At 47.3% G+C, this 23,315-nt stretch overlaps 1 protein-coding gene across 2 annotated transcripts in view; it reads left to right on the top strand.

Annotated features, from left to right (window-relative positions):
- ATP2A2 (ATPase sarcoplasmic/endoplasmic reticulum Ca2+ transporting 2) overlaps positions 1-12,226 on the top strand; it is a 58,223-nt gene extending 45,997 nt beyond the window's left edge. Inside the window, exons 12-21 of one of the 2 annotated variants that reach the window (XM_045534853.1) lie at positions 1,539-1,661; positions 1,744-1,962; positions 2,624-2,959; positions 3,862-4,082; positions 4,480-4,682; positions 6,113-6,198; positions 6,424-6,557; positions 7,164-7,281; positions 7,371-7,491; positions 11,427-12,226. In XM_045534853.1, the coding sequence (XP_045390809.1) occupies positions 1,539-1,661; positions 1,744-1,962; positions 2,624-2,959; positions 3,862-4,082; positions 4,480-4,682; positions 6,113-6,198; positions 6,424-6,557; positions 7,164-7,281; positions 7,371-7,491; positions 11,427-11,440 (1,575 nt within the window). In that variant the 3' untranslated portion in view covers positions 11,441-12,226. Of the gene's footprint in view, positions 1-1,538; positions 1,662-1,743; positions 1,963-2,623; positions 2,960-3,861; positions 4,083-4,479; positions 4,683-6,112; positions 6,199-6,423; positions 6,558-7,163; positions 7,282-7,370; positions 8,478-11,426 lie in introns of those variants that run through there. The other variant, XM_045534852.1, reaches the window with a different exon arrangement.
- The last annotated feature ends 11,089 nt before the right edge of the window (positions 12,227-23,315 follow it).

The following is a 23,315-nucleotide window of genomic DNA, read 5'->3' as shown; positions in this document are numbered from 1 at the left end:
AGTACACGTTCCTTTGGTACAAACACTTGATTAAAGACATGTAAGAAGTACGTTTGATTCAGATGCTGCACAGCTGTCAGCACAGCACTCAGACCCCTGTTCCTCTGCGCCTGAGGCAGCTCCGTGGCTGACAGGGTGGCCTCAGTATGTTGAGCCCAGTCTAGCAGCTCAGCAGACTTCAGTTTCCTAGGTTGGATGTGAAGATTCTTTGGGATTTTGACAATTAAGTATGTGTTCGAGTGAGAGGAAATCAGTGTTATTCACCACATTAACTAGATAAAGGTGGAAACCTGTAAGATCATCTCAGTAGATACAGAAAAGACACATGATAAAATTTTATCTCGGCCACATCAGACTAGGAATAGAAGGGTACATCTTCAAGCTGACACTATCTACACATAGCCCACAGGAACGTCATGCTTAATTCCCACCCAGCATTTCTACTCAGTACTGTACTGGCATTCCTATCCTGTGCAAGAGGCAAGAAAAATATAAAAATGGTAGAGGAAAGGGGTATCTTTATTTGTAGCTTAACAGTCGAAAGCTATAGGTTCTCACTCCTCATCTGACCTGACCTATTGGTTGGTGGTGTTGCTCCCTCCCTCTGAAATACTCCTTCACTTGGCTTCCACGGCCCCATGCTTGTTCTCCCTCCCTGGCCTCTACTTCAAGGTCTCCTTGGCTGGATGTTTCACTGGCTCTGGGAGGTGGAGGCCCCAGGCCTCACCCTCAGCCATTTCTGTCTGCAGGTTACCCCCATGATTTCCGGTCTCTAAATACTGTCAAGGTGCTAAAAGTCTAATACAGTAGCCACCAGCTACCTAAAGCTATTTAGAATACTTAAAAACCATTCCTTAAGTGCCCCAGTGACATTAATTTCAAGTGGTCAGTGGCCATGTATGACAGCTACGTGGATGGTGGCCACAGAGCAATGCCATCCTTGCAGAGTTCTGATGGACAGGACTGCTTTGGACTGACCTCTCCTCCTCCAGTGCCATCACCCACATCGAAGTTGCCATTGTTGTACTAAACGGGGTTGTCTCCCTTCCGCCTGTTAACACAACAGAGCCTGAAACCTGCCCCTGTCTTTTCATTTCACTTGTTAGAAGAGCCAAATGCCCCCCAGTGACTTGAGATCCTACAACCTGTCTCACCTTTTTCTCTTGTAAACATTGTGGCAGCCAGGCTGCCCTTCTGTCGTCTCTGCCTAGTGGGCCACACTTGCACATCCTTCAGGATTTTACGCAAGTGGTGCGGCCTTCTGACCACTGTATGTAACAACGCAATCTGTATGTACCCAAATGTGATGTCCCCCCTCCCTGCCTCATCCTCTTCTCCACAGCACTTTTATTTTACTTTTGCATCCTACTCTTGGAGAAACTAGAGGACAGGTTTCGTGAGGGCAAAAACTTCTCTGTTTTGTTTATTGCTATAATCCCCAGTATCTATCATGTAACAGGTGCTCAGTGAATAGTTGCTGAAAAAGAGAAACACGTGCAGAAGTTGTCACCCAGTAATATCTCACATTTTCTTTATAGGTCATAAAACAGCTGATGAAAAAGGAATTTACTCTAGAGTTTTCACGTGATAGAAAATCAATGTCAGTTTACTGTACACCAAACAAACCAAGCAGGACATCGATGAGCAAGATGTTTGTGAAGGCAAGTACAGCAAATTAAGATGTTCTTACCAGGGTCCCTGTGGGCTGATGAATAAAATTGATCTAAATTTGTACCATTCCAGGGCGCTCCTGAAGGTGTCATCGACAGGTGCACCCATGTTCGAGTTGGAAGTACCAAGGTGCCTCTGACCCCTGGAGTCAAACAGAAGATCATGTCTGTCATTCGGGAGTGGGGTAGCGGCAGCGACACCCTGCGATGCCTGGCCCTGGCCACTCACGACAACCCGCTGAGAAGAGAAGAAATGCACCTTGAGGACTCTGCCAACTTTATTAAATATGAGGTTAGCGAGTGAAAAGTTTCTTCATCCACACCCTGTGTGTTGCATTGTGTTGAAACAGTACTTCTCCAGTAGAAAGGTCAAATGTTCTTGCTTTTGCCAAGAAAGAGGTGTGGTTATTTGTTTTTCTGCAGGCCAAATGCGTCACTCTTAAAATTAGGTTGCTGCTTCAAACATACGTAGTTACCAATTTAATACAGGTTTCTTACTTTCAAAGTAATCAAAATGAGCTTAAGTAAACTTGTAAAACCCATTTTGCAACTCATGTAAATTAAGATTTTCTAAAAACTGGGGATATTTTTAGACTATTCATTAGTTATTGAAGGTTAAAATGTCGAAGTTGGAGATTCCTGCCACTTTGCTTACCTAAAGTAGAATTCTTTCATCCTAAAGCTTTGAACAGAAGGAACAAGCCTTGGTACTGTGAGCCACTCGAGTGGCCAGTGTCATAATGTGCTTATTCCTCAGTGTGTTTTTCCCCATTTCAGAATATTATTGTTTTGAGAGTCAAAGAATGATTTGGTATCAAAGGTGTAGTGACTTTTTTTTCTCTAATAAGAAAATTATAAGAAACCTTTCCTTATAACGTATGACTGGCCATTTTTCAAACTAGAGGAAAAAACAGAATTTTCTGCCTTAACTTAAAGTGATCCTCTTACCTTAGACCAACCTGACGTTCGTCGGCTGCGTGGGCATGCTGGACCCCCCGAGGATTGAGGTGGCCTCCTCCGTGAAGCTGTGCCGCCAGGCAGGCATCCGAGTCATCATGATCACAGGGGACAACAAGGGCACTGCCGTGGCCATCTGCCGCCGTATCGGCATCTTCGGGCAGGATGAGGACGTGACGTCAAAGGCTTTTACAGGTCGGGAGTTTGATGAACTCAACCCCTCAGCCCAGAGAGATGCCTGCTTGAATGCCCGCTGTTTTGCTCGAGTTGAACCTTCCCACAAGTCTAAAATCGTAGAATTTCTTCAGTCTTTTGATGAGATTACAGCTATGGTGAGTATGTTTGGACAGATCCAAGTGATTCAGATGATATAAACACAACAGATTCTAATTTTGACCATTGAATTTTTAGTAGCTGCTCCCTAATTTGGAACTTCTTTTGTAATGATCTGGGCTATTTCTCTAGAATTGTGTTGATCAGTAGTAGGCATGCTGCATACAACTTGTAGAGAAGACCTAGAAGGGCCTTCTAAGTCAGTCACAGAGGAGCTATTTGGTGATATGTAGTCTTTGTCTTGGTTAAAGTAGACATGTTTGTATCTTTAAGTTTTCTAAAAATTGGTTCAGGATATAATCCGTCAGTGGTTTATCACCCGGTGTTTGGATAGTCCTTTAAGTTAGTGTTCTTTAAGAGCTAGATATTTATGAAGCATTTCCAGTATTACTCCCCTTGTCTGATTTTCTTCACCCAGATGTGTTAACATTGTGTTTTGCTTTCTGTCTGTAAAACTTCGTTTTAAAGGTACTACAGGTGTTCTCTCCTCCCTTTCTCCTCTTCCTCCCTTCTGTTTTTGAACTTTATAATGTATGCACTTTTGCAGTCTGTACCTTTTTCTACTTGAGATTTATCCATGCTGGATATAAGTACTTCATTCTAACTGCTATCTAGGTTGTATTTTTGGTTTTGATAAAATATAAACAAAATTCAGATAAATTTGAAGTTCCCTGGGTTCCACTTCCCTCTGAAGTCTCTTCGGTAAGATCATTTGGCAGTTTTGCATTTCCCAGATAAAATGTGTTTTATGACACCAAATTATAAAATAAATTCTATAACTCTTCACCAAGAGTCCTGCAGTTCTATTTGTTTTCCTTCTGCTTCCCATTCAGTGAGCCTTTGCTCAGGGGTGGGAGTGTTCCCTGGAGTTGCCTGAACCAACCTCCGCTTTCCTTTTCAGACCGGCGATGGTGTGAATGATGCTCCTGCTCTGAAGAAAGCCGAGATCGGCATTGCTATGGGCTCTGGCACTGCGGTGGCTAAAACTGCCTCCGAGATGGTCCTGGCAGATGACAACTTCTCCACCATCGTGGCTGCTGTCGAGGAGGGGCGGGCAATATACAACAACATGAAGCAGTTCATCCGCTACCTCATCTCATCTAACGTGGGGGAAGTTGTCTGGTGGGTCTCTGACAGTCTGGCCTAAAACTGCGGGTGGTGATGGCCAGTTTTCCCAGTTTGCTCTCTCCATGTCGCAACAGCTTGGGAGGGTGGGGTGGACAAGACACGGGAATCCCTTGTGAAGGTAAATGGTACTTGGGCCCCAAGGAGGGTTGTCTGCGGCAGCCGCAATGTGCAGAGAATCCTATTTAATGTAGAAATGAGTTTAAATTAACCAGATAAAGTCACATAAAATTCTTGGCCCTCTAAAAGTTAACTTTAATTCAAAACTGAGTGTAAATGTTTTATGATCACCAAAAGTTATTTCAAGTCATTGAAATGAGGGGGTGGTAATGCGATTTAAGTAGTGGCCAAAAATCATTTGGGATCTTTGTCTTCTTTCCCTGGGTGGAAACAGTATTTTCCTGACAGCAGCCCTGGGATTTCCTGAGGCTTTAATTCCTGTCCAGCTGCTCTGGGTCAATCTGGTGACAGACGGCCTGCCTGCCACTGCACTGGGGTTCAACCCTCCTGACCTGGACATCATGAATAAGCCACCTCGGAACCCAAAAGAACCGCTGATCAGTGGGTGGCTGTTTTTCCGTTACCTGGCTATTGGCTGTGAGTACAGTTTTTTATATTGCTGATTTTTAAACTGTGGGCCAAAATTTTGTAAATTCATCCCTTAAAAGCTTAATTTCTTTTATCTGCATATTAGGGTAGCACAATAGAGGTTGTCTTCTTGCAGCTCAGTGAACTGTACACCCAATTGACTAAAATCTCTTCATGGTTGTGTGGCTGGTTTTTGCATCTTGCCCTTCTTGGGCTGTTGTGAATGTGATTAAATGTCAGGGTTTTCAGCTTTAGCCCTTTGTGCAAAAGGACACGAGGATGACTCAGGCTGGGTCCTGCCTTCTGAAAGCTCACGGGTGGGACTGAATAGATAATTACCACCAAGATAAAAAACTAAGTCCCCGTTGCCTTAAGAGAAGGGCACTGTGGCTGGTGCACGCACAAGGGCCCGCTGTACCTACATCACCTCTGACCTCATCCTCCTGACCTGGGTGCCAGTTCTTCCCCATTCTGTACATCAGGAAAGTGAGGTCCAGAGAAGAAATCATTTCTCTAGGACCCCATAGGAGGATATGGTGTTGTTTTAGTAATATGTTCACACAATTTAATTAAAAAGCACAAATGGTAATGGTATGGAATGGAAAGGCTCTCGCTAGTCACTTTGCTCCAGTGTTGATGGTTTCTTTTATCCCCCCCCCCCTCCCCCAGTACCCTTCGAGAGATGTTGTGGCATGCTGCGCTCACCTGCATGCTGACCTTTATCTAACCACAGGAAGAAGTAAAGACAATTCTGTATCACTACATATCTAGCTGCCTAAGGCACCATTGTAGTTCCCGGGTTAGCGGGTATATGCACTTATGGATGGATGCTACCATGTGGGGACATTCTCTTATTCTGAATTCTGTATTCTCTACCACAGCTTGTTGCTGTTTTAATAAACTTCCTCACGTCAAAGCTAATAGAGAGAAGGGCTTAGTCCCAGAATATGCTTTGGGCCATGGCTTGTCGCTCGGTGTTTTGCACTAACTGCTCTGATGGCGTTTCCATAAAAAGATTCTGCTGGGCCTTTCATGGAACAAATATATTCATATAGTACAAGGTAGCATCAGTTTGCCTAAAAGTCATGGTGTGATCTGGTCCCATACCACTGTTTGGCCTTATGTGGGGAACACAAGTGCCTGCAGGCTTAAAGCTTTCCCTCACTAATTAGAGAAGGCACAGCTAGTCAGCAGTGCGCAGGGTTCAGTAGGTTCTCACTCATTCTGGAGGAAAGGTTGGCCAGTTCTATACCAGAAATGTCCCTGTCCTAGCTGCTTGGGTTGCTGGGCACGAGCAGTTGGGTAGGAGCCCCTCAGGCTCCAGTTACCATTGACATCAAGGTCTTTGTCCTCCTGAGGATTGGCCCCCAGGCATCACCAGCAGTGCGTGCCATGGGGCACTTCCCCAGGTGCATCAGCGTCATCGTGTTTGTTCCCAGGTTATGTCGGCGCCGCTACCGTGGGTGCTGCTGCGTGGTGGTTCATTGCTGCTGACGGCGGTCCAAGAGTGACCTTCTACCAGCTGGTATGTGGCCACTGTTCTTTCTGTACCTTAGATGTGAAGTGTCTGTCAAATAATCTTAAGGTTCAAACAATAAACAGTTGCATCTAAGACTATTCTGAAGGACAGGCTTCTCTGGGAAATGGGGTAAACCCTCACCTGCTCTGCACTTGGGCTGGTCTGTGTTCTGGGCTTGGTGTGGAATTGGTGCCTGGACTTGATCAGAATTTGATTGGATTTTTGTTGCAGAGTCATTTCCTACAGTGTAAAGAGGATAATCCAGACTTTGACGGAGTAGATTGTGAAGTCTTTGAGTCTCCGTACCCCATGACCATGGCGCTCTCTGTGCTAGTAACCATAGAGATGTGTAACGCCCTTAACAGGTTAGTGAGTCTTCCTGGCAGGCTGAGGTGAGAATTCTGACCACCAGGGCCCTGGGGGATTAGTGTGTGTCATGGTTGATTGAGGATCACAGGAAAGTTCTTCCCTTTCAAAAAGAAAGGAGAACAGGCAACACCGGTTTTAGAAGCACCTTCAGGAAGTAGTGGGAGTGCTTAGCCACGTGTTTAAGAGCGCCTCCTTAAAAGAAACAGTGGAGGCCAAAAATAGGAACCTTGGTACCTGTATGCTAGTACCCACAGGGAAGGAGCCCTCACCTTTAATACTGAGACAAATGGTATCATCCAATTAAGTGACAAAAATGGAAATTTCTAAATAGCCTAAGTGTCCGGGGCAATTGGAAACAGCTTCGAACCTGCTGGGATGGGATCTGCTGTGCTGAGCCGAGATGTAAAATTGGCAATTTGTCCTACATCTGAACATCCTTTTCCTTACCTTTGCCACTGTAGAAACTTTAGTCAGAATTAGGTCAGTGGAGAGTGCCAGGTTAGCGGCTGCCTCACTGAAACGTCCGGCACGGTCTCTGACTGCCCCTTGCCACACAGCCCTTGCCTTTTGGGTGAGCTCACGTGCCTTTCCTCGTGCTGCAGCTTGTCTGAAAACCAGTCCTTGCTGAGGATGCCCCCTTGGGAGAACATCTGGCTCGTGGGCTCCATCTGCCTGTCCATGTCGCTCCACTTCCTGATCCTCTACGTAGAACCCTTGCCAGTAAGTGGTCGTGGGACCAGGGCTGGGACCGACTGCCTCCTTCCTGGCAGGTCTCCAAAGCAGCATGACGAGGCTTCTTTGTGTTTCAGCTCATCTTCCAGATCACACCGCTGAATGTGACCCAGTGGCTGATGGTGCTGAAAATCTCCTTGCCTGTGATTCTCATGGACGAGACGCTCAAGTTTGTGGCCCGCAACTACCTGGAACCCGGTAAAGAGTGTGTGCGTCCTGCCACCAAATCCTGCTCGCTCTCGGCATGCACCGATGGGATTTCCTGGCCGTTTGTGCTGCTCATAATGCCCCTGGTGGTCTGGGTCTATAGCACAGACACTAACTTTAGTGATATGTTCTGGTCTTGACTGACAGTTTTCCATAAAGAAGATGTTTAACTTAATCAATTAATTTTTTATTGTTTAAAGCAACTGTCTATTTCTGCTGAATTTTCACATGAACATATTGGCTGGTGACGGAGGTTTCATACTCTAGATTTTGTTTTGCTTTTTCTGACTCCAGTGGGGCAAGATTTTCCTTTTTTATACACATAATTAAAGTGGCCATTGACATGTACAGAGAACTAACACTATTTTATGCAAATATTTTTTTGTAGATGAAAAAGCATGTACAGTGTTCTGTTTAATACTCATCCTTGTATAAAAAAATAGTTGAGCCAGCAGACATTGTCAGCAAATTAATTGGCAGCAGATTTTAGGAAATGAATGTGTGTGTTTTTTTTCTAAAACTAAATAGCATGTATTGTGTCTTTTGCATGATCTGGATTTAATTTGATATCACAGTCTAATTTTTATTCATTAAGCCAATTTTTCTGCACTGAGCAGAGTCCTGCTACCTCAGTCAGTATTTTTGGTTTGCCACTTCCCTCACCCCCCCCTCGGCCCTCCGTTCACCCCACCCCACCCCCAGCCCCGCTCGGCTTCTTCTGTAGGATTTTGATGGTCCTGTTTACATCAGTCGTTTTAACAAGAGGTATGCCTGTTCTCGCTTGTGCAGAAAACATTGCTCCAGATTCAATCGACTGGGTTTATGTCCCTTCACATAGTTTTTAAGGTTATTTATTTAAATGTCTAATGTATTTTATTGTAACAGACATTGTTTTGCGCCAACATTGCCTATTTCAGGGGCACTTCACAATCTAGTATAAAAAGAAAAATAAAACATTTTAAATGGACAGAGAAAAATAACTGTCTTGTTTTTAACTCTTAAGTGGCTTACCTTGATCTAATAGGTATGTCCAACTTTCTCTTAAGTTCTTAGCTTAGAACTTTAGTTTTACTGTGCTTGAGGGGAAGAAGGATCCTGTTCTGCTGCATTAGGTAGTTGTAGGAATTATATTTTTTAAATGTATAGGCACCAATTGTCATCTGTGGTAAACATTTTATGCAAGTTTCTGCTGGCCTGTTCTAGCCTGGTGTAGAGAACATAAGGGCAAGTGTGCGTGTGTATGTGCGTGTGTTTTGTAAAATCTGTAAATAGCACATGACCAAATGAACATATTGTATAGAACTATTTTTATTTGAATGTGGCACTAACCACCACCATCTTTGCGCATGTTCGAGATCAGTCTTACCAACAGTATATAAGTCATTAACAGTCCTAACTGTGGTGTTTTCCTCCAATGCCTTCCAACATCCATCAACTAACGTGAGTATTTCTTCCCTGGGATTTGGATGCTTTAGCCTAAAGGTGACTGCCACCAAATGTGATAACTATGTCACTAACGAATAAGCCCCCTTGTGTCAGACACTGCTGTGTTCCATGACTCCCATGAGCAGTGCAGGTGCCGATGTTGGCCCCCCAGAGACTCTGTGTGGCATTAGCTAGCTGGAAGTGTGACTCCCATAGATTTCCACACCCTGCCGGACAGTGGCTCAGCAAGATGTCAGGGTGGGCTGAGCCAGAAAAAAGGCCTCAGGGTAAGAGCCTCATTCTGTTTCGGCCACAGCTGTGCTGCCTCTAGTGCTGAAATGAGGATTCATGAAAACCTGGGAGGGGGCTTTTGATCTTTGTTAGCTGCAAGGAATCATCCCAGAACTTTGCTTTGTTCATGAAAAAGCAAACATGTAGGGAAAGCTAGTAACTAACTGAACTGCTGGGCATCAGTAGGTTCATCTTAAATAGGCCACCCTCCCCCCGCCCCCTTTCTGGGTCATGTCCTCGATGGCTAAGACTTAGCTCTCCAGGGCATGTCAAAGCACAGTTACCAGGGCATGGCTCGGCTCAGCCCAGAACTGCCGGCCGAGCGGTCAGCCAGGTGAGGACGCCTGTGCAGAGCGCCAGCCCTTCCCGTGAGACCCTGACTGTGCTCGAGCAGCTGCTCAGGCTCAGGATACTGGGGCAGCCAGGAGATACGACGCAGATGCTTGGAGGTTGGGGAGACGTGGAGGGTGTCAAACAGGACAAGGTGCTGTCAAGTTCAGAGGTCCAAGTTTAAGGGGATGGAAGTAGAACATAGAGACTGACTCTAAAAGCACAGTCCTGGTCGGGCTCGCTACGCCGCCTCCAGCTGCTTCTGGGGAGCGGTATCTCAGGAAGGGAGGCTGGGTTGCCCAGCAGAGAATGTTGGGGCAGGGGGTGGGTTTCGCCAGTTTTGGCATCGTAGAGTATGAAAAGAAATGGGTTGAGTGGGTCAAATGCAAGGAGTGTGTCTGAGCTGCAAACTGAAACAGGATGTCTGAGCTTGTTGGGTGGAACACTATTCAGTGGAAACAAAACTAACCAAATAGCTTTTCCTGACTCAGTTCCTTGACTTAGCAGCCTTTACAAAGAAAGTTGAATGGTGTGGGCTGCAGGAGGAGACACACCCGACCCCAAATGGCCCTGGGTTCGCTGTTGGCCTTGCGGTTTCTCAGCTTCAGCCCCCTCCAGCCCAGAGAGGCCATTTAGGCACCGGCTTCCTTTGGCCCAAACAGCTGACAGCAGGTTAGCCCCACTGCTGGCTTTAGCAGGGCCACTTGGTCCATTCCACATGGGCCTTGCTGGTCAAACACATTACAGCATCTACTCCTTGGGTGAGTCAACCCACAAAGACCAAGTCTGGTGCGTGGTCTTGGGCACATCCCTGGCCTCAGGTGTCCACGCTGCAGTGAGGGCCGGGTGCTCACCCAGCACCCTCAGGAGGGGACAGAGTAAACGGAGAGTACGGGGTCAGCCTCAGCCCCACAGCACCTGCTTGTCAGGCAGCTCTTCCCTGAGACTCAGCTTCAAGTTCTTACCTGATGGGCAGGTGGCTTAAGAGCTATTTCTGTCACTTTCTGCTACCCCATGCCTTCCCTGCCTCTTTGAGCTTTGTCCTTTTCCCAGAAGACCTGCAGTTCTCACACAGCCCCTAATGGGGACACCACGGCGGCTCTGAGAAACGCAGGTGGTCCGCTCTGAGGGAGCGGTCCTGAGAACTCAGTGAGCGCCCAGGCAAGCAGGGCAGCCAGCCAGCCTCTCTCACGACAGCTGCCACGTCACCCTCTGGCTGGGGCCTCAGCCCAGTGAGTGAGGTGCAGAGACCACGGCGTTAGCTCAGTGTCTGCCAACCACCTAGCCACAGCCTAGAGCCAGAGCCCGCTGTCTGCAGTGCCCATGAGCTAAGTCACTGGTTGCCCTGTGACTGTAACCACCGAGTTCTGTTCAAACAACCTCCCTACAGTTACTGAGAAAGGTGGTCCTCAGCCTTCCTGACTGAGGGGAGTGGTGATGAGCCACCAGGACTGGGCGGAGCAGGGCCTGCGGCCCAGAGGCTAGATGAGCCACCAGGACTGGGCCGGGAGGGCTGCGCCACTGCCGTGCTGCTCACTCCTCCGTCAGCCCCACCCTCCGCACCGCTAACCAAGACCTTGTCCTTCTGCTTGTCTCACTGCTCTAGCACCTGCCATGATGTTACGTGTCTGCCTCGGGGGTTTCCTCCCGAGCCTTTGCTGTGCAGCCAGATGGCGCGAGGGTCTGTGTCACAGAGTCAGTGCTTCTAGATGCAACCCTGTGTGGGCGGCACCTCAGGGACAGTTAATCAGAAATGCTGGTCTTGAAATCAAGCTGAATATTCTTTTTCAACTGTCACTATTGATCTTCATCTTAAATAGTTAATCTAACATTTCCTCCTGTATTTCATGAAGCTGATTTCCTCTCTCTTTCCTTTTCAGCAATACTGGAGTAACCACTTCCTAAACCATTTTGCAGAAATGTAAGGGTATTCGGTTGCGTGCATGTGCGTTTTTAGCAACACATCTACCAACCCTCTGCATGATTGATGTTGGGGGGAAAAGAAAAATAGAAAACAGTTCCCAACTCATTGTGTGTTATGTGGAGGAAATGTGTATTACCAATGGGGTTTTTAGCTTTTAAATCAAAATATTACAAATGTACAACTTAGCTTAAGGAATCAGAAAGCCTCTCCAGAGAAGTTTGGTGTCTTTGCTGCAAGAATAAGGTTCTAAAACCTTATCCATGAACTTAGAAGCCATCAGCCAAGTCACCACATTTCTCTGCAGAACATCACAGCTTATATAAATGTACAATATTGAATTGTAATGCATGCCTTCAGTTGTAAGTAGCCAATTTCTCTACAGTGACATTGAAACATGCTACTTTTTAATTGGCCCTGTACAGTTCGCTTATTTATAAATTCATTAAAAACACTACAGGTGTTGAATGGTTAAATGTAGGCCTCCAGTTCATAACTTTGGTTATTTTCTCAGTGTGCAGACAGCTATTTCGCACTGTATTAAATGTAACTTATTTAATGAAAGCAGAAGCAGTAGACAGATGTTGGTGCAATACAAATATTGTGATGCTTTTATCTTAATAAAATGCTAAGTGTCAATTTATCAACGCATGTTTGACTTTAGACTGTAAATAGAGATCAGTTTGTTTCTTTCTGTGCTGGTAACAATAAGTGTTGCACAGACATGGTTTCAGGTAAATAAATCTATTCTACGATAAATTCTCAGTGCGGTGGTGACTGTTCTGTGGGAGGGTAGAGGAGGGTGGTGGGCACCGAGGTTCTCCAGCCTCGTGCCTGCACCTCTGCAGGGAGGCAGGGAAGGCTCAGTGTGAGCAGAGTGGCTCGCGTGGGTACAGGGGGTGGAAACTTTGTGGATGTGACTTTTTGCATAGGGGAACAGACTGGTAGAGGGGCCGCCTGTGAGAAAGGATCTGTCAGAGTCCTGCCCTGGCTCCTTGCCCTTCAAGGACGGGAAAGCTAAGTGTGCATCACCAGTGGGGCCTTCAGAGAAGCAGGGCCTCACTAGTCAACACAATCAAGAAAGCTGAGGCCCCACCCAGAGTTGTCGGCAGCCTGAAAAATTTTGGAGACTGTAGCAATGGAGAGATGCTTCTAATAGTGTTCAGATGCAAAATGTAAAATTCTGCGTTCCCTATTATTGACAGATGTAGAAGAGAGAGTTGAAATGTAACTGAAACAGCTACTGGCATTCATCCCTTTGATGGACATTCAGTGCTTATTTTCTAGAGACGGGTTCACAGTTGGGCTTTTCTCTATTTTTTGAATTCCATAAGATGGTTCTTTTATTACTTAAAATTATCAGGATGCAAGAATAATTGGATGATTTTATAAGTCTAATAAAACACGAGTCCTATAAACTCTGATGTAGTAAAACTTGATAAAATTTAACATCTATTCTTAAAAAGAAAAAATGTACACCTAAATTCCTATTAAGTAGAACAAACTTAAAAGTAAACCAGAAGTGTTGAAACACTTCAGAATTACACTCAAAGTCCACCATTGCCCACTACTTAACACTCTGGAGACTTGACTCAATGTAATCAGAGAAGAACAAAATGCTTTGGAATGAAAAAAAAGTAACCAAGGGTCATATCGGATCAATGGAAACATCTTGTTCTTAGATAGGAAAGTTAATAATTCAGGGAGAACTGCTATCTTAATGTGAATGATCTGTAATTCATATTGATACATGGAAATGCCAACGGTGGTTTTAATCAGGCAGATTGATTCTAATAACGTGAGGGGGACAAAGTGTTGGAGTGTGCCAAGCTCTTAACTACACACAGAACTGTAGTAATTATGGGCACAAGCAACCATTAGAAGACATACGTTATAGTATTTGATAGTACAACAGGGAAATTACAGTTAATGATTTATGTTTCAAAATACCTAGAAGAATTGTAATGTTCCCAACACAAAAGACAAATGTTTGAGATGATGGACATCCCAGTTACCCTGATTTGATAACTATGGGGGTTATTAAATGCATAATTTGAAGGACGGTGTTTCAGCTTAGCAAGTAAAAGTTGGCTTCTTACATGGGTGGTCATCTTGGAAAAACAGCTTGTATCCCTCATACCCAATAAATTGCAAACGGTTCAAAAGATTTGAAAAATGAAACTACACTCCTGAAAGAAAAGCAGTTAAATGATATAAACAGGAGAAAACTTGAATGGTTTATAAATGTGAAAAGATGCTCAACCTTTGCTGGCAAATGGAAATCACAAGATGTCATTTCATGCCTGTCAGTTGACAAAAAAATGGATCTTCTGATGCTGAGGATGTGGAGCAACACATCCTCCGTACCATCCTCCCTACATGGGAGGCAAGCGCTTGGGAACAAGATGCTCTCCACACCCATCCTTCCGGTCCACTCCTAGGTAACCTAGACACGTTCACACGTGCAGGAAGAGCCATACCCAGAGTGTTACAGGAGAAAAGTGAAACAACTATTTTACCAGTAACAGCAGCAGGAAAATGGATAAGGACATTGAGGCATATTCAAATCATACTCGACAGCTACGAAAATAAACTAGAACTACAGGCATCAGCTTAGATAAACCTCCCTGAACAGTGAAGCCAAGTGCAGCAACACAGAACATCTACATGTTATATTTTAAATATAACACCACCACCATACTATAGTCTCTAAATACGGCCCATGGGCCAAGGCAGGCTGCTGAGAAGGTGCGTGCACCAGAATGGAAATGAACGTGGACTGGTAACAGATCAGTAACAAGAATTTGCAGATAACAGGGATGAGAAACCCCGAATCAGAAAGTGGTTAGTTCCTTGAGGGGGAGTGGGTGAGATGAGGAAGGGCGGGCAGGGCTCTGCCTACCCAGGATGCTTGGGTGGTATGTACAGGTGGTCATGCCTGTTTGTGTGTCAGATTTTTTTGAAGTACACTATAGAAGTACTATAAGAAAACAGAAGATGAAAGGCCTTTCTAAGCATGACACAAAATCCTGGAAGAGTAGTGATAAATTGGCTACATAAAAATGTCAAATTTCTGGATAGAATACACCGCTCTAAAGTCAAGAAAGTATATATTTGTGTTGGATATAACAAAGCGAATTTCCTTCACATCTCATTTGCAGTAAAAAAGGTTGATCGTGATCTCTCCTTTGCAGGCGGCATTGGGAAACAGGTATGGGTACACTGAGGGTGAGGAAATGGGTGGCCCAGTCTCCAGAGGACAATTTAACAATATCAGATTGTGAATTGTCTGCACTCTCCGATCAAGCGCTTCACTTTCACGAAATCCTCCCATATGTTCACAAAACAAGTATCCCTGCTGCGCTGCTGTAGCAAAATATTGGAAATAACCTGCATGCTCATCAATAAGCAAGATGTTGAATAAACTAGAGAACATTCAAACCATGGAATATTGTCCAGCCCTCAGAAAAGACAAGGTAGATGACGTGTGTGTACCAGCAGGAATGATGCCCAATACACGTGTCTGCCCAGGGAAATAGTCATGTGCACAGCAGTTGGTACCACAGTCTACCGTTCATGCTAAAAACAGGAGGAAGTTCACAGTTCCTATTATAGCAAAGACGGTTGCCAAGAATAACTGCTGGGATATAGACGGCGGGTGGTGGGAGCCAGGTGTGGCAGACAGGGCTACAGAGGAAGCAAAGGGGAGGAGGTGAGAACGGTCCATGTGGTAATGAACTTGAGGTGGAGACACCAGGCTGAACTCACGTCAGCTTCCTATCGATACAGAGGGTTCCACACAGAAATACTGACGGTGATGTGCACACGTACTTCCTTACATCATCAGCTGAGAGGGCGACAAGCACACTTAGCTCCTGGGTTTAGGTTTCTAACACCATCTCCAGTAAAAGGAATCAGGGCTTCTTGGAGAAATGGCTGATTCCAGGCTTGGGGCAGAAAATACACAGCACATGCCTGGAGAATACCGCAGTGCCAGAAAGTGAGGAAATGCTCAAAAATAACTGCAAAAACATCCAAGCTGGGGTTATTGTCAAAGGGACACAGGAGCCAACTGAAAAAGCTCCAAACAGCCCAAGCTGGAACAATCTGAGCATCAAAAGAAAGTAGTATTGGGTTATAATCCAAAGCATGAAAATAAATATCTACGAGTCCATACTGATTATAAATAGTTAAATAAGTAAATGGGAGTGACTAGCAATCCGTAAGGGAGAGCTCCACATCATCGCTGTAGATGCTCTGCCCTCAGGGTGAGAGATGCTCCCCCTCCTCGCGGGCTGCACGGAGCGCCTTCCTGGGTGCACACACAGTGGAACAGGGCAAGAGCGACTGTACGGTGGGGAAACCCGACAGACGCCACCTCACCAGGCGCCCCAAGGTTAGCAAACACGACCTCAGCCAAGTGATGTCATCTTGATCTGAAGTGTTGAAAATGGCATTTTTCCTCTGTGGTCTTTCTCCCAAAGCACATCACCTTAGTCTAATCATCTGGAAAACACCTGACAAATCCCAAAAGATAAAACCCTGACCAGCATCCCTCAAAACTGTCAAGGTCATCAAAAACAGGAAAGTGTGAGAAAAGTACAGTCACCAAAAGTAAAAGCTTGCTGGATGGATGTGGCCTCAGCGTTGACAAAGCAAAACAATGAATGAAATCGTAGAGGAGAGAAAATTAACTAAAATGCAACAAAGAAAAAAGCTGGGAAATATGGAAAAAGGTTAAGATACCTGGAAGACAAGCTGAGAAAGTGATAAAGTCAAATATATAATTACATGCCACTGTAACTTCAGAAGACTAGAGAGTGTGAGAGCGGTACTATTTGAAGAGATAATGGCTGAGAATTTTCAGAACTGATAAAAGACAGCAATCCACAGATGCAAGGATCCAAACAGGATAAATAAAAAGAAATCCAAGCCAAGACATAGTATAGCAAACTGTGAAAACCAAAGAAAATCTTAAAAGAAACAGGAAGGAGAAAAAAAAGGCACTGCCTTCAAAGGAGGGACAGACCAACACTGGCTTCACTACATGAGCAATGGAAGCCTGACAACAGTGGGGTGACAGCTTCACGTGCGGAAAGAAATGAATGGCAACCTGGGGAAAATATATAGTATTTAAGGAATCGGGGTGAAATAAAGATATTTTCAGACCCACTAAGGGCAACTCCAGATGGGGACAGATAAAAGCAGAGTTTGAGTGATCTGAAGGCGTCTATCTTCCAAGAGGACAGTAAAGACCTCACTTAACTTCAGGTGTGGACGTGGGCCAGCACGTTGCCATTCCTAGGGCAACTACTAAGGAACAGAAACACGGGCAAAACCAACTAACCACCCAACCAAAGGAAAAAAAGAAAGAAACCTAAAAGGACATAACAGGATAAAATTATAGGTTCTAATCTCAAATATAATCAATATCATAAAAATATACTAAATATGTTATTTCTGTTGCTCTGTTTCTGAAATGGTGATATTAGTATGCCTCAGATGTTCCTATTTTGAAAAGCAATCTTACTTCTAACATGAGTCCACGTGGCAAGAAGAGATACAAACATGTCCAGTAGTCAGCTAGTGAGTGTTGGCAAAGTTTAAATTGCTTATTTTTCTAACAAAATTAGTAGAAATTATAAGATGTATTTTGTAAGTTTGGAATCTACCTTGTAAATCAAAATACCTTGATTTGGGATTTAAAAAGTTCAAAGTTTAACGTTTAAATTTCTTTGATATTTATCAATCAACTTGTGAAAAAACATTTCATTGAAAACTGTGACTTTACTTTTTAAATAAACTCTGCTGATGAACTGTACAAATATAAAAAGAACGGTGGCATATAAATTATGTGATTTCAGATTATTTTTGGAAAAATAAATTTTGGTTGCTTCTAGGGAGGGAGCTAGGAAAAGAAAGGCAGGATGACACTGCTAAGAATAAGGTCAGGGGTCTTGCCCTTGCAAATGGCAGTAATTATTATAAAGCTACAGTAATAAGCCACTGCCTTATTGGTGCTGGGATAGACAAACTGACCAACAGTACGAACGGGAGTTCTCAGAAACAGAGTGCACTTCTACAAATGCCTCATTTACAGCCCAGATGACATTATAATTCAGCCAGGGGGAAAAGCAATCATTTTTTAAATAATTGGTTGCTATTCATTTTTAAAAATACGTTTTTAAAAAATCAATAGTTTTTTTAAAAAACTGGATACCTACCTCACACATAGTGTACATTTTGACCTTGAGATAGGGAAGGAAGGATTTCTTAAGAATTAGAAAACACAACATAAATATTCAACTCCATTAAAATTAAGACCCACTGTTAATCAAAAGATACTATATAAAGAATGAGGCCAGGCACAGGGGCTCACACCTATAATCCCAGCACTTTGGAAGGCCAAGGTGGGAGGATCACTTGAGGCCAGGAGTTTAAGACCAGCCTGGACAACATAGCAAGATCCCGTCTCCACAAAAAATTTAAAAATTAGCCGGGCACACTGTGGTTCCAGCTACTAGGGAGGCTGAAGCAGGCTCACTTGAGCCCAGGAGTTTGAGGCTGCAGTGAGCTGTGATCATACCACTGCACTCCAGTCTGGGTGATAGAGCCAGACCCCATCTTTAAAAAATTAAGTGAAATTTGGAATCATGGGTGCCTTTGGCAGAGGTTGGGGGATGGAAGAGAGAAGTAGGGGATGGGGTCTGAGCCCAGGGTACTCCTGGGGTGATGAAAATGTCCTATTTCATGACCTGTGTGGTGTGTACACGTTATACCTGTGGGTCCTTAAACACTACCTATGTTTTCATATTCTTCTGTATGTATGCTGTAGTTCACAAGTTTTACATTTTTATTAAAAGAACAGAAGAGATACTTGTCAGCCCCTGGGCGGACTCTTGGCCTTGGCGCACGGGCAGAATTACTCTGAGCAGAGGCCGCCCTCCCAGATCTGCTTAGGGGTCTCCACAGGCCCTTCACCTCCCCGAGAATGTCAGAAGCTTGGCTTGTGTCTCCACCCAGCATTCTGGACAATGCTCCAGATGGGGGCTGTGTGTAGGGGTCACCTCTGTCCCTTCCCATCACACGCGGTCAGGCTTAGCAAAGCAGCAGCAGGTGGGGCGTGGGAGCGCCTGTCTGGGCCTCTCAGGACAGACCCCTGCTCGCCACGATTCCCACTGGATTCCTGGCCCAAAGCCCTGATGCCCCGTGGGGACCAACTAGGGAGGGGGCCCGTGGCGAGGGGCTGGTGACTGCAGTGGTGGGTGGAGGGTGATCCGAGACTCTCCGGGCCTCAGGCCCGCGCAGGACCAGGACCAGCACTGACAGGCTCAGGGCAAATCTGCTGATCTAGCGCCACAGGCGGCCCAGCCCCGGGGGGAGAGGACAAGGCCCCTGTCCTCAGGGACACTGACCCTAAGGACCAAGGTTTAGCCGTCAAGGGCTGCTCCCCATCCACACGCTCCACTCCAGGGCACTGAGTGCTGACGTTCCTGCCACAAAGCCCTTGTCTGACGACAGGGAGAGAGGACTCAACCCCCATGGAGGCACAGAGAGGCTAAGGGAGCTGCCCACGGCCACACAGCGTAACAGGCCATCCCTCCCACCCCGAGAAGCCTGTGCTCCCAGCGGCTCAGCCCTCCTTGTGGGGAGGGTGGGTGACTCTGAGGTGGCAGCTAAGGAAGGAGGGGGGACTCGGGTGACACAGCGCCGCACCCACCCCCAACACATAGCCTTATCAGGTAGACTCCCTCAGCCCGCACGCAGCGGGGGCTGCTCTCGTCCAGGGAAGCCCCAACCCAGAGCCAGACCAAGGAAGGGCTCCAGGGACGCTCAGGGGGAGGCCTCGAGCCAACCACGGCTCCCGGGAGGCGGGCGGGCACCCAGAGACCGGAGGGCGCCCGCTTGTCCCCGCACCTGAAGCCCATAGATGGGCTCCCTGGGGGCAGCCGCCCCTGGCAAGTTCCAACACAGATCCCAACACTCTCACTCTCAAAGTCCCCGCTAGGAATTTGCCCAAAGAAGGAAAAAGTTGTGAACACAAAGGAGGTCACCAGAGGGTTGTTTATACAGAGACAGACGCTGGAAGATTTAAGTGGCTGGCGAGAGCTGCGTCGTGACGGGCTGCTCTTGCCAGACTGTCTGCGGCCTCTGAATCCAGCAGGGCTGAGGCCCCAGCGACAGACAGCGAGGTGTGCTTACGGTGGCTGTTTTCTCGGGAACAGACCATAAAATTGTGGAGAGATCACGGTGAAGACCGTACTAAAGCTCCAGGCAGGAGCCTCTGGACAGACAGAAACAGCTAACATGTCCTCCTGAGACTCAGTCTGCTCATCTGTGAAACGGGGCTAACCCCACCTCCCCAACCTCAGCGGGTGAGGCTGAGATGACGGGCCCAGATGAGCACTCAAGTGGCAGCAGCTAAAGCAAATCAAGACAATGGCACATCTGCCCCACCTGAGACTGGCAAAAAAAAATCCGAAAACACTTGATGCTGCCGGCGAGGATGAGGAAAATAAGCACCCACCCCCAGCTGCTACTGCCAGAGAGTAACCCGACAGCGTCTGTGACAAACTTCACGGCGCACACTGAGACCCAAGAATTTCACAAGGAACTTGACCTTTGCACGTGCTTGGAATATCAGGCCAAAATATGTCCATGACAACGCGGACTGTAAAAATGACAGACAAGACAGGAAACAAGCGTCCACCAGTAAAAGGGTTACAGATACTGTGTCACCCGCAGCCTGGAAACGAATGAAGGGCGCACTGACGTCGCTGGCACAGAACATTTCTGTGCCCACGAGGACCTCTTGAGTCGCTTTGCATAATTAGGCAAAAGTACTGAACTGTTTTTCCAAAGGTAGAATGAGACACTTATTTTGGGGAGGGACACTGGAATTCCAGAGATGTGAAAGTAGATGTATTTTTAATTTTATACCTTTGAATTTTTTTAACTGTGTAGTTTTCCTAACACATACATATTACAAATATATATTGTATTTCACATAAATTCAGATGTGTTAACAGGGTGATCCAGAAGCAGGCTTACAGCCCATTTCTTCACTGTTTTTTACTGTGGTAAAATACATAAAACATAAATTTTAGCATTTTAAGAATTTTTTAAAACTTTGTAGAGATGGGGTCTATGTTGCCCTGGCTGGTCTCCAGCTCCCAGGCTCAGCAATCCTCCTGCCTCAGCCTCCCAAAGTGCTAGGATTACAGGCATGAGCCACCACGCCCAGCCTCATTTTAACCATTCCTAGGAGTACAGCACAGTGGCATTAAGTATATTCACAGTGTTGTGCAACCATCACCACCATTTCCAGAACTTGCCAAATATTCCAAGCAGAAACTCTGTCCCCATTAAACACTCATTCACTCCCTTCTCCTGCCAGGCCCAGCAACCTCTCATCTACTTTCTGTCCTGTGAATCCAACGACACTAGGTACACCTCAGATAAGTGGAACCAGACAGTATCTGTCCTTTTGTGATCAGCTTCCTTCATTTAGAATAATGTCCTCAAAGCTCATCCACGTAACAGCACGCGTCAGACTTTGTTTAAGGCTGACTGCTATTCCACTGTATGGACACACGCGTCCCATTTTGCTCATCGGTCAGTGGACATTTGGGCTGTTTGAGTCCTGGTTTTCGATTCTTTTGGGTGTAAACGCTGAGCGGAACGCCAGGTCACGCGGTCATACTGTTTCGGAACCGCAGACTGTTTCCCACAGTGGCTGCGCCACCCCACACCGCACCAGCCAGCGCCGGCCCTCTCGTTCCCAAATTAATGTTTTCCTTCAGCGGCTGCTCAGGCCACCTGTGGGCATCTGGCTGACTGCGGGCCCTGCCGGCACGGTGCGGTCTGTGAAGTAAGCGACATGTGCTGTGCTGCCAGCGACCTTCCACAGGGCTGGGAAAACCCCACACCCCGGCCCTGGCTGGTGACAGCCCAGGTGTGGCCCAGGTGCGGCTGGGGCGGGTCTGCCGAGCCTGCACAGGCCTGGAGGCGTCTAGACGGCAGAAGCCTGCCCTTCGTGCACCGAGGGGAGGGAAGTGGAAAACCTTAGTGTGGCACTTACCTCCGGGGTCCCTCCCAGTGCCAGGGATTCCTGGTGACCTGCCCAAGGCCGCTGTCCCCGAGGCTGCAGCGAGGTGGGTGTGGAGTCCGGCCTCCCTGCCTGACGTCAGCAGAGCCCGCAGCGGCGCGGCAGGCCCGAGCGCGGCCAGGGAAGAGCACTCGGAGAGCTCTGGCGGCGTCTCCCCGCGGGCCAGCGCAGCGCAAGGCACAGGTGCGGCCTGTGGAGGCCGGCAGCTGCGGAGCCCCAGGTCCTCCGGGGTCAGGCCTGCGGCTCTTGGGACCCTCAAGCCCCCTCCCAGGCTTCTCAGTTTGTATTTGGTCCAGGGAACACCAAGCAGTCAGGGTGGGACACGATTACAGACACAGATTCCTGGGCCACGGGCCCTGCCCTGGATTTAAACTAAAGTTTGGTGCGGGCCTGGAGTCCACACAGCAGAGAGCTGGGCGAAAGCCAGCCTGGCTCTCTGGGCAGGACTCGCAGGCAGGAGTGTGGCCCCACGCGGCGCTGGCAGCGAGAGCTCCTGCCATCAGATGTGTGCAGGGGCCACAACCGCCGGGTCCCTGTCACCCAGCAGGGGTTCAAAAGTGGAGAAAGGTCCACACCGAACTCGTCACCCTCCTGCCAGCCCAGCCACAGGCCCTCCAGCAGAGAAGGGCAGGAGGGCTCCAAAGCGATACCGCCACCCAAGTCCCCAGGGAGGCTGGCACACCCCTGGTGACGAGCACCATGCTGGCCTCCTCACAGGCTAAATGCCCACCTGGCCACTGATCCCCAGCAGGTCTCTGAATCACCTGGAAGGCGGGAAATGGCAGGACTCAGTTAAAACAGCCCCCACTGGCTGCGTGAGCCACCAAACACCAGAAGGTACTGTGACTGCGGGCATTTGGGGGCCGGCCCCGGTCAGGTGCTTGGTCTCCTGCAGGTGGCTCAGTGGGAAAAGCCCTTCTTGGGGCTCCCTGCCCTTCTGAGCTTTTCGTTTGTGAGAAAGTGACCGTGGCAGTGCCAGGTGAGAGCTTCCGCACCCTCCCTCCCAGTCGGACTTCTCCCATCCTTTGCTGTGGACCAAGAGCGTTTTCTCAAATGTACGTGAGGTAGTTTCAGCTGCCTCTTCCAACCCAGTTGTCACCATCAGGCTGGAGCTGCAGGTGGGAAGGTCCTGGGAGTCCGGCCTGTGGTGCAGCTGGGACGAAGGGGCCTGGAGTGGACAGGCCACAATGATCGAGGGGCTCCCCGCAGAGCCGAGGTGCCCAGCGATGTCTCAGGGCCTGGGCTCCAAGACACTGATCCGATGGGACTCTTGCTCCAGCAGGTGAGCTCATGGGAGAAATGAGAGGGTTGGGCAGGGCTGGGCTTCTGCCTGGAGTCCAGCAAAGGCAAAGGTTTTGCCTTTTCTCTCACCGCAGTACTTACTGCAGTAACAGGGCTGAGGCGGCCCTGGAGGCTGCATCGGGGAAAGAGCGCTAAGGCCAAGGGGCAGCGTCTTCTCAAGCCCAACTGCCTGCCGGCCTCCTTAGAGAGGCTCAGATGAAGCCCTGCCGTGCTGTGCAGGCTTCGGCTCTTGTGCTGAAATACATTTGCACAGAAACTTTTTGCCCATTTTCAAGTGCAGCCTTCAGATATTCTGAACTTTCCAGGTACATCAAATTCACATCTTAAAGCACCTTTGACCAATTTTGTTTTAATGAGAGTTTAAGGTCAGCTGTGACATCCCCCCTCGCCTCCAATTAACTGTGTACTCAAAAGGCAGCGCATTTTAAGACACAAGGG

Source organism: Lemur catta, chromosome 21 (assembly GCF_020740605.2).
Source record: "Lemur catta isolate mLemCat1 chromosome 21, mLemCat1.pri, whole genome shotgun sequence".
NCBI classification, from domain to species: Eukaryota; Metazoa; Chordata; class Mammalia; order Primates; family Lemuridae; genus Lemur; species Lemur catta.
The sequence above is the reverse complement of the archived record's forward strand: the minus strand, read 5'-3'. Positions and strand labels throughout refer to the sequence as shown.